General features: G+C 34.7%; 1 protein-coding gene across 1 annotated transcript in view; it reads right to left on the bottom strand.

Moving 5' to 3' along the window:
• Nucleotides 1-268: 268 nt before the first annotated feature.
• The window catches only part of LOC125038904 (zinc finger protein 385B-like), a 13,324-nt gene continuing 1,138 nt past the window's right edge, over nucleotides 269-12,454 (bottom strand). Inside the window, 9 exon segments of the mRNA XM_047632552.1 lie at nucleotides 269-2,705; nucleotides 5,924-6,010; nucleotides 6,012-6,016; nucleotides 6,709-6,834; nucleotides 9,601-9,723; nucleotides 10,712-10,887; nucleotides 11,230-11,370; nucleotides 11,588-11,670; nucleotides 11,777-12,337. Of these exon segments, the coding sequence (XP_047488508.1) occupies nucleotides 2,605-2,705; nucleotides 5,924-6,010; nucleotides 6,012-6,016; nucleotides 6,709-6,834; nucleotides 9,601-9,723; nucleotides 10,712-10,887; nucleotides 11,230-11,370; nucleotides 11,588-11,670; nucleotides 11,777-12,337 (1,403 nt within the window). The 3' untranslated portion in view covers nucleotides 269-2,604.

Here is a 12,454-nt window from a genome sequence, read left to right as displayed (position 1 = left end):
TGTGGCTGTGTGTGGCTGTGTGTGGCTGTGTGTGGCTGTGGGTGTGTGTGTGTGTGTGTGTGGGGGGGGGGGGGGGTGCGTGTGGATGTGCATGTGCAAGTACATGTATATGTGCATGTTTGTGTGTATGTATATGTATGTGTATATATGTAAATGTTCATGTATGTATATGTATGTGTATATATGTAAATGTTCATGTATGTATATGCATGGACATGTCTTCCTGGGCATATGCTTGCAAGTAAAAATATGCATGTGCATGCATGTGTGTGTGTGTGTGTGTGTGTGTGTGTGTGTGTGTGTGTGTGTGTGTGTGTGTGTGTGTGTGTGTGTGTGTGTGTGTGTGTGTGTGTGTGTGTGCACATGCTCAAGTACGTAGGTGCACATGTGCTCATTTACACATGTGTTTATATACACTTGTGCACATTTGTCCATCTGTGTGCACTTATGCATATGCAGATATACATGTGTATGTATTTAGTGTGTTTTTGTTTAGATATAATGGTTCCCAATGTTTCTAACACATTTCCCCAAAACTACCACTTACAACACCACAATATAAATGGCAAATTTCCTTGCTGTTAATGCAACCGAGCCATCAGACGCAAATCTATTTGACTATCTTTCAAGCACTGACAGGAGTATATATGTTGGCCAAAATAATTAAAACAAAAAGGCTACCGCAAGCAGCATAGAACCGTCTGTCTTCCATGATACAGAGTTGAATATCACATACAAAACAAAAAACAAAACACAAACAAAAAAACAAACAAAACAAAAAGTAACAAAAAAACAAAAAAATAAATATTATAATTCTATAAGAAATCTGTTCAATTTGAGCTCCTTCCAAACTCCCACCAAAAGCACCAGAGCCTAAGAAAATGATATTAAGAAAAGAAAAGAAAAGAAAAAAAAACAGCAGTGATATTCATTACGGCTTGGGTTTAGCTTGACTGCTTTAGGAAGAGCACAGAATTAAAAAAGTACAGATGACAGACAAAACAAAGACACAAGAAGACCTGACATCTATGGGCAGACAGCCTATGCCAAGACAGACCAAGAGCACTTCCTGCTCTCAGCACCAAGCACGTAAAATCATCCTTGCATAAAAGGGGACCAGCAACAGGGCCTTAATCCCTTTAATGTCACCTCCAGACACCTACAGTTCTGTTCATAAAAGCTTTTCTCCCTCTGCACTGAAATTTTAAAATATCAATTCTGCAACAAGCCTTCTATGCAACAGCAAACACCGTAAAAGTATGATAAATAAATAAATAAGTAAAAAAATTTAAATGGGGAACACACAGGCAATGCCTAGAGGAGGGGCAGTTTTGTACCATACAAGAAACACATTCTTCCCAGTTGAAACAACATAACTACACTTCCTCAGCAACTGCCTTACAAACACAGCAATCTGCAACTGCATTCAAAAGTTCTTCTACACTGCACTGAAAACAGCAGCGCATATTACAATATGGATTCCACACATGCAACCTCTTCCCTTTTCTGTAAACTCATATATACAGCATGAGAGAGCGAACACAAACTTCAGATCACTTTGGTAATGTAATAAGTAATAGTACACATTTATCACAAAACAATGAGCATATAGGGTAAGGCGCCATGTGTTATGCTGTCTATATTCCAGAAATTTCTTGCCTAAATACAAATGGTACAGTAAATCGTCTATTGCAGGAGTTCTCTTAAAAATTATTCATTATTGTCATGAGTTAACCAGTATCTTTTTTTTCTTTGCTTTGAGGTTATGATGTGAAATAACTATTGTCAAAATGCCATTACTCTGAATCCTAGGACCAAAATACCTGATAAACAGAAGCTATTCTCAAGGAAATAAAAAAATAAGAATGAAATATAGAAGGGGGGAAAAAGTACAGATCACAATGAAATGAAATACATGTTGATCATTCTAGATCCAAGTATGCAGCAACCTTTTAGTTAACTAGTGTGACTATTTCAGAACCTAAGAACTTGTGTTATAGAACCTTTCAAGAGTTCTAAATTTTCCCTTTTATATCACAGATGGTTCACAGTGACTCCTTCCCCATACACTGGGGTCACAGTCAATAGCACAGCATGAGGGACACATCTCAACAGCACCCAAAGAACGAAGTCCACAAGCATTTCTCTCTTAGCATTGGGGCAGTCCAATGAGAACCTTTAAGCTTTCCTCTGAGCAATATTTTTCCTTTAGCAACCTTTTTGACATCTAGCATTTTTAAACCTTTTCACCACAGTTCTTTCTGAATAACAAACTTATTCCTTCATTTCATTTCTCTAATTCATATCAGTTCTCTTACTTATTTATGTTACATCCTGATTACAAAACATCATCATTCATTCTTTCCCAGTTCTCTGGCTTCTCCAGTGTACAATTCCTCATAAAATGTTACTAGCATTGGGGGTTTAAAATCAACTGAGCCACAATTCTAAAGAGACATCTACACAATTTTGGGAATCTGAACCTTCAGACCTTTCTAACATCCAATATAAAAAACTACAAAACAAACAGCTGTGTGAAACAATGTACATTATGTATATCCTGTCCTTGCACGTTACTCCTCGGGTTACCCTGATGACTTCTCTTTACTTGACTCTCCGCGTCTTGTGTTTCTTGGACTCTACATGTTGAGCAAACTGACTCTCCGAGTTTAGCGTGAGGTCGCAGGGAGCACAGTAATACTTACCTGGAAGGGAGATCAGTGTCAAAAAATTTTGGAAAGAAGGAAACAACAAAAGAGTCTTTCAGTAAAAAGATTATATTCTTTCTTTACAAAATAGGTATGATTCAGTTACAATTAATGGTGGCTTTAAACCTGAGCAAATAAAATCTTTCATAACATAATGATAATGAAAATAACTAACAAAACAAAACGAAATCAAAACAAATTAAAGGACTGCACTATCTTGTCATGCTCTGTGCTTTGAAATCATATACACAAATAATTTCCTATTTCTAAAATCTGATCTATGAACAAAACAAAATAATATCTATATCTATATATATATATATAGCTCACAACAATCAAATAAAACAAAAAGATTTAGTAAAGAAACAGCCAGGTGAACTGTGATTCTTAACTTCAAACTTTAAAAACAGGCCACCGTTTCATGAACATGAAAAATGCATATGGGTTTGTCTAAAAAAAAATTGAAATTAATCAATCTGCAATGCATATGGCATCACTGTCCATTGAATGACATGGTAAAATCCATTCCTCATGAGGTCTTCCAAATTCCACATATATTTAAGCTTTCTAACAATGAAAGAAAATCTTTTACATTCTTTTCATTCCTATAAATCTGGATGACTGAATAATGGTATATCTCCTAAAGAGGAGGCATTCCCTAAAGCCAACACAGGTCTGATTATTTTCCTCTTTTACTTGTCATTTAGTTTATCTACTTATTTATCTTGCGATTACAGTCAATCTCAAATTCTCGTATTGTTTACAGAATGTTTCAAAATCAATCTGGAATCTTCTTTCCTCCTTAATAAATATCAATGACTTGGATAACATCTGAATTGGCAAGCAAAACACAGCACCTTTGGAATGCTCTGAACTTCATAACAATATAATAAGAGTCTAAGTAGACTAAAAATCCTATTAACAAAACTACAGTAGGATAAAAACTTTAAGATAAAAACTACTCAATCTCTACATCTTAATCAAGATACTCTGCATTCCCTTTGTGTGATCTGAGATTATTACTAAGGCACAACAAATGTACAATGAGAAATTCTGGATCAAATCTGTCTTCTTTGGTGATGAGTGTTCAGTGTCTTGTGATGAGGTACAACTATTGTTAAAAAGGCAGATTTTTGCATCAGATGTCTCACTGCATCCTTACTTTTCATGAAATGCACAGGACCCATTTATCTAAATAGGTACCCAATACTGCTTGGTAAAGTCTCATGGGCAATACTTGTACTGCTTATTACTGAAAGCCTTCCAAAATATCTGTTGTATTAGATGGGCTATAATATTTGTCAATCTATCTTAATTTGGCAAATAATAGCTGCTAAAATTATCCTAAGTATGAACACATAGTGGCAGTTATCTTCTATGAATCACAATAGCAAAGCTTTTATATGGTATTGTGGTATATAATGACCACTTACTGATAAAAGGAACATAATTCTAAGTCTTCAAGTAAATCCTGTAATATACACTTTCCTCTTAGTATACTGTAGCATTCAAAGAACACTATCAGCCAAGGCAGATAATAATATATCTGTACATTTCCTTCTCAGATTAAAAATCCAACATCAGTTACTTCCTAGAAGACTGTCACAATATGCTATTATGTGCTTTAGCACTCTGCACACTACCAGCAAATAGAGAAGTTTTAATTTTGCCTTGGTCAACTTTCAATAGAATTTTTTTTTAAATCACTTAAATATCATCAGAAAACATCTCACCTTCAGCTAGAAAATAAGCCAAAATCCATCTAAAAATACAGACATGACCATCAAAAATTAAGAGATAATCCCTCCACTAAAACTCAAAGAATAAACAACCACCTTGTCATTCTACTGCAATTTACATACATATTTTTTTTTTACTTTAGATTAATAAACAAGCTACAGTACCCCATTTGTCGGCAAATCAGTGTAACATTTAGATTTTAACTTTCTGTGACTTCGGGTAACATAAAGACAATGCCTACTGTCCTATAACTCAATATTATGAACTGAACTTCACAATAACTTAGGGGGGATGGATTAAAAGTAACAATAACTTAGAATAATAAATATTGTATTATAAATATCTATAATATACCTGAAAATAAGAACAGAATTTAATCTGATTTTCAAAAATATAATATACGGTTTGCCCATGACATAACAGACTATGATGATGTATTTAAAATACAATGGACCAAATCCAGTATGGCCAAGAATCCCAAACTTATGTTCACAACAGATAACATCCAGTAACCAGTAATCCTATCCGTGAAGCCTCAAATCCATTTTCTTTTTACCACACCTCCCTCACTAACTGAGAATCATTTCACAGATTGGTATACCAGAGTGACTTTGGAAAGAACCTACCTAAGGCATGTTCTTTGTAGTGAGAAAGGAAGCTAATATCCATTTGGGGACTTTAAATTTCTTCACCCAGAGGTTATTTTTATCCCATTCACATGAACAAACTATCATACTGTGTAACATTATTACTGGGTCACCCAGCATATGGCAAGAATATATGAACATGCCAGTTTTAATGGGTCAATGGAAAGAAAAATTGCTATGTAAAAGGCAAACTGTACTACAGTACAATATCAAATAAATGGCAGTACTGTAATCAACACAACTGATTTCTTTTACAGTAACCATTGTCTATTTAGTATCAATAGTCTTTATGTTACACCAGCTGGGCAACTGCTGTATTTTTTATCATTTCAAATAAACCAGGAAACATTTAGATAACTAATACTGTGATAGTCAGTAAGGCAGTAAACTCTCAGTAGTAGATGCAAGACTTACAGTAGTCTTAGACTGTGAGAAATGCTCCAACCCTATCTTTCAATTCTGGGATTTCTTATACATCCAGTTGCCTTACACACCAACACATACAGTACACTAATAAAAGAGTGCTCGAAATGTCCCAAATCTCAACCATACCTTCCTAAACCTTCAGGATGGTTTACCCAAAACACCTAAAAATCTCGGGATACTCATCATACAAACAAACAATACTCCCACTCAATAAAAAAATCCTTAGCCTCATTAACTAGGACTCAAAGGCACTTCATTTTCCTACTTTGCCCTAGGAGAGAGCCCCTGGAAATGCACACACTCCTCTGCAGATCTTTCAGAAAAAAATCTATTCCTTCCACTAAGCGGGACAGACCCTCTATCCTGCCCTCCTATGCTTATTGTTTTCCCTATCCTAGGTACCTGAGGGTGTCCTGTAGATGGAGAAATCCTTTGACTTGGGCTTCTTCACCTCATCAGCTTTTATCACACTTGCAAGAATGCTGTCTGTCGGCCCTAAGGAGAAAAAGGGAGAGAAGGGAGAAAGAACAAAACTTTAATAAACCAAAAATTACCAATATACAGAGAAAATGTTGAAGATGCTATTTTTTATGTTCAAATTTGCTTTTTTGCTTAAACCTCAGAGGCAGTTTCAGTCTTAAAGCTGATAGCCAGTTCCAGTCTTATTTTGCCAAACACTTATTCTTTAGTATCATTTATTCTACAACAAATTAATTAAATCTGCTATATAACTCGAACAGAAATAGCCAACAGAAAGCACATGACCATAGAACCAAAACCAAATTCCGGAAAAAAATGCAGGAAGTTTGATAACATTAGACAAGACAACTGGTCAAAGCTCCTATCAGTGCAGAATCAATGAACATGTTATCAGATCTGCTTCATTTTCGAGATATAGTGAAAGAGGCCAAGCGTAGCAAATTTCTGCCATACATAAAAAAAGTTTTTTTTTTTTTAAATAACTGTATATCATTCTTTATAAAATCCTCACTGAGTACAATAACTGTATCGCATGTCTCCAAACAATGCACCTCAAATGACACAGAAACTGAAAATCAAAAAAATAGATTTTGACCTTAAAAACCTAGGAAAGGATCCTCAAAGGTTTTAAGAGAGCAAAGAGGGACAAAGACAGAAAAAATATTAAAAGAAATTAACTATAACCTGACCCAACTTAACCTACTGACCTGGAACTGCCGTGCTGGCCTTCTTTGCGGTGGCTCTTACAGGCTTTCATGTGGCGCTGACCCACCAGGTGGCCATCCAGCTGTTCCTGGGACGTTGCAGAGACACTGCACATCTCACAGTAGAACCTAGAACCAGCAAATCAAGGATCTCAATAGCTTTTCTAATAGTTTCTTGTCTACCTGGAACTTGACAGGTTCTTCAAAAAAAAAAAAAAAAAAAAAAAAAAAAATTAAAGTATATATGGATCTCTCTAACACCTCTTCTAACAAAGTACTAAATACAGCTGTACTTGAGAGTAAACACAAAGCAATACCTACAAGCTAAATGACTATAACCATTAAAATGAAACCACTCTCTAAACTAATAAAATGGTCCCACTTTCCAGCTTTTTCAGAAGAGCTAGAGATGCACTTGAGATGAAGGTGATGCACCACTACATTTCAATTAATTATCAAAGCCTACCTGCCACTTATCTAATGATCATCATCAGTCTCTCACCTTGTACTCAATCATCACCAACATGTGAAATGCATCTTTGTCTTGATGATGATGATGATGGTGATGGTGATGGTGATGGTGATGGTGATGGTGATGGTGATGGTGATGGTGATGGTGATGGTGATGGTGATGGTGATGGTGATGGTGATGCTGATGATGATGATGATGATGATGATAATGATAATGATGATAATGATGAGGATTATAATGATGAGGATTATAATGATGACAATGATGATAATAATGATAATGATGATTATAATGATGATTATAAGGATAATTATAATGATAATTATAATGATGATTATAATGATGATAACAATGATGATAAGGATGATGATTATGATGATGATGATTATAATGATTATAATGATGACAACAACGATGATGATTATAGTGATTATAATGATGATTATAATCATTATAATGACAACGACGACGACGATGATGATGTTGATGATTATAATGATTATAATCATCATTATAATGATTATAATGATTATAATCATCATTATAATGATTATAATAATTATAATCATCATTATAATGATTATAATGATTATAATGATAAAGATGAAGATGAAGATGAAGATGGAGATGGAGATGGAGATGGAGATGGAGATGGAGATGGAGATGGAGATGGAGATGGAGATGGAGATGAAGATGAAGATGAAGATGAAGATGAAGATGAAGATGACGATGACGATGACGATGACGATAATGATAATGATAATGATAATTATGATGATGATAATGATAATAATTATGATGATAATGATAATAATTATGATGATAATGATGATTAGGATGATTATGATGATGATTATGATGATGATAATGATGATAATGATAATGATGATAATGATAATGATGATAATGATAATGATGATGTTTATAATGATTATGAATATTACTATGATTATGATGATGATGACAATGATAATGATAATGATGACGATAATAATGATGATAATTATAACGATTATAATGATTATAATGATGATAATGATGATGATTATAATGATGATGATGACAATATTGATTATAATGATAATGATGATTATAATGATGATTATAATGATGATGATGATAATGATGATGATAATGATGATGATAATGATGATTATAATGATGATTATAATTATTACAATGATTATAATGATTATAATTATTATATTGATGACGACGATAATGATGATGATTGGATGATTACAATGAGGATGATGGCAATTATGATAATAATGATAATGATTATGAGTTTAATGATGATTACAATTATAATGACGACGATGATGATTATAATGATTATAATGATCATAATGATTATAATGATGATTATAATGATTATGATGATGATAACGATGATAATGATAATGATGATAATGATGATGATAATGACAATTATGATGATAATGATAATTATGATAATGATGATAATTATGATGATAATGATGATAATTATAATAATTATGATGTTAATGATGATTATGATGATTATGATGATGATTATGATGATTATGATGATGATTATGATAATGATAATGATGATGACAATGATAATAATTATGATGATAATGAAGATTATGATTATGATGATTATGATGATGATAATGATGATAATGATAATGATGATTATAATGATTATGATTATGATGATGATGATGACTATAATGATGATGATGACAATAATGATGACAATAATGATAATGACAATTATAATAATTATAATGATAATAATGATGATAATGATGATGATTATAATGATGATGATGATGACAATGATGATAATGATAATGATGATGACGGCGATGATGATGATGATGATTATAATGATGATTATAATGATTATAATGATTATAATGATGATTATGATGATTATAATGATTATAATGATGATTATAACAATGATTATAATGATGATTATAATGATGATTATAATGATGATTATAATGAAGATTATTATGATTATGATGATAATGATGATGATAATGATAATCATGATGATAATGATGATAATGACAATTATGATGATAATGATGATAATGATAATAATTGATGATGTTGATAATGATAATGATAATGATAATGATGATGATTATAATGATAATGATGATGATGATGATGATGATGATGACGGTGACGGTGACGGTGACGGTGACGGTGACGGTGACGGTGACGGTGACGGTGACGGTGACGGTGACGGTGACGGTGACGGTGACGGTGACGGTGACGGTGACGGTGACAGTGACGGTGACGGTGACGGTGACGGTGACGGTGACGGTGACGGTGACTCTGACGGTGACGGTGATGGTGATGGTGACGGTGACGGTGACAGTGACGATTATGATTATGATTATGTTTATGATGATGATGATAAAATAAGGACCACTCACCTTCCTCTCTCTTTCACCCCATCTGGATCAAGCTGCTTGTCAGAGTTCGACCCTGTTCCATCATCCGAGGTCGGCTCCAGATTCAGGTCAATTCTCTCCACTGACACCCGTGGGTCCGGTGGCCTTGCGAGTTATTTGAAAGAGTTTGCAGTTAAGGTATTAAACATTTCACAATTCAGGTATCATTTAATTTCTGAAGCATTTTATCATTCATATAAGAGCTTAATCATTCACACATGTATAAGATTTTATTATCCAAGTAGCTAATCAAAGTTTTCATTATTTTCATATCAATGCTTTCCTTATCTAGATATCAAAGGCCTTACTATCCAGATATCATAAATTGTCTCATTAATTAGGTATCAAAGATTCCATTACCTATATATCAGAAACTTTATCCTCCATTAACCCAATACTACCACAGATAGAGTGTAAGTACATGCCATGTCCATTGTGAGTTTAGTTTATTTACTGTCTTTGCACATAGATGGCTCGTCAGGTACGAAGTCACCAATGAGCCAATTGCTAGTACTATGTATCTCACCTGATAACACTTTTCCTTGATTTTTGGTAATATTTTCTTATATTTCAAAATACTGTTAGTATTGTAAACAGCATGATCGTAATTATAATGTCTATAACAATAATAACATCATCAATTGCATTAGTAAAAAAACAAAAAACATCTTGCAAAAAAACTCAAGGAAAGGTGAAATTGACTGTGATCACAAGGTAAACTAACCAATTCCTTTATGGCTAAGCACTTGTGGAGCCACCTATATGCAGAGACATTTCAAAACACACTACTAAAATGAACTCTAAATTTTCCTGGTGCCATGGGGTTAATAAGGGATTTCAGTATTTAGGTATCAAAAATTTGTTCACCCAGATATATATAAAAGGTTCATTAATTAGGTGTCAACTAGTTCTGTATTGGACATCAATGAAGACGGTACATGCTAAATTTCCTAGGCCTATCTCATTTCTACTGATGTCCTATAAATGAACCAAGTTATTTATAATTAACTCCTGAGTAAGTGCCAGCTGATGCAGTTAATAAGAAATCACACATAGGACACATTGCAAGACAAACATCTAAACCATATCTTACATCCTTTGCCATTTCCCTGTTTCCTTGTTGTAGTAGCCAGCTTTCAAAGGTTTGAGCCCATGTAACACCCTCTGGTGATTGCGTCCCATATAATGCTGCTGTGCATGCTGCTCCGACGTAAAGCTTAGGTCACAGCATTTACAGTAAAGCTGACTAACATCCAGAGGTTCTGATTTCTGGAAGAGAATCGGAAAGATTTAGCATACAGATATAATTATAAAGATCTGAACAGCATATATATCCTCTGCATTCCACAAGATCTCACAGGATTCTAGTAAAATAACTGTAGAGATTTATCAGTGACAACAGTGATAGTAATGACATATACTTTTTGTAAACCACTGTAACCTGCAAATATAACAAGACATCAAGAAATCACCATTTTTTTTTTCTCTCTTTTTTTATCTCTCTTTCACAGATCTCCAAAACATCAGCAATTTGAGCCACAACTCAACTTAGTCTTTCAAAATCACAGATAAACCAATCACTTTCCAGCTTAAGTCTCATTCGTCACAAACCTTTTTAGGAGTTGACAAGTCTAACTTTGGTACTTTGGCTGGAGGCTGACCTTCCTTTGCTAACATATCTATATAGTTTTTCACTTTCTTCTTGTGCTGCTTGCCTTCATAATGGTTTTTCGCTTGAACTCTGGAATTCAGCTGTAAAGAAAGATAAAGGGGTTGGAATATCTCAGAGCATCAAGAAGATTCTTCAAATTTCTTGCCTTGGTACTGTACACAGGGTTTTTATCACACTTTCAGCAAAAATTAACTTAATAATGATATTTACAAAAAATGCTGTGTATTTTTTGTCACATTCTTTACAAAACTTTACACTATCATGTAATAGCAAGTAAGAGTAAAGGTGCACACTTACCCTAACTTCACATAACTCGCAGGAATTGTTATGGAACTTGGAAACTAACTCTTCAGGTAAATTTGGATCGAGTTCAACTGGTACTGAAAAGATAAGAATGAATAATCATTCACACATGCTATGTATTTCACCAAGACCACTAAACTTGCACCATATGAGATCTCATGAGATTTACAGAGGAATACTTACATGGCCTTTTATTATTTGGTACAAGCGGCTTTGGGCTTAGTGGCTCCATTTCCTTATCCTTTGTTCTCGGCACTAACGGAGACCCGAAGCCAACGGGGATGACTTCATCATCATCCATGCTCTGGTACGGTGGAGTGTCACTGGATCTTCTGTGTAAGGTGCTACCGTTGCTCTGCCTCGATCTGTAATTTTGCTGATTTGATGGAGCTTGAGCGGACTGGGGACGGCTTGAATTGAGGGTGGGGCTCTTCCTCTCCTGCTGCTGAGGCATGTAGACCTGCTGGCATGTTTGTTGTGATTGTATGGGAGGCTGAGGGTAAGGTGGCTGTTGCTGCTGCTGGGGTCGTGGAAGCCTTATTGGAGGCGGAGGTGGAGGGGGACGTAGAGTGTGCGGAGGCGGCCTAACTGGACGAAAGTGAAATGGTGGAGGAGGTGGATGGAATGGTGGTGGTGGCTGGTGAGATGGGACAGGGGGCGGGGGAGGTGGATGTGGAGGTCGGCCATATCCACCCCAGTAACCGCCATACCCTCCATAATTTGATCGGCTGGGACCGTACATACCTGGAAGAAAATTAAAGGAGTTATAGCCTAACAATGGCATGTTAACAAGTATATACTGAATTTGGAGCTATTATAAAATTATTAAATTACAGCTTTGAGTCACCAAGCAATACTACA

This window comes from Penaeus chinensis, chromosome 26 (assembly GCF_019202785.1).
Source record: "Penaeus chinensis breed Huanghai No. 1 chromosome 26, ASM1920278v2, whole genome shotgun sequence".
NCBI lineage: Eukaryota > Metazoa > Arthropoda > Malacostraca > Decapoda > Penaeidae > Penaeus > Penaeus chinensis.
The sequence above is the reverse complement of the archived record's forward strand: the minus strand, read 5'-3'. Positions and strand labels throughout refer to the sequence as shown.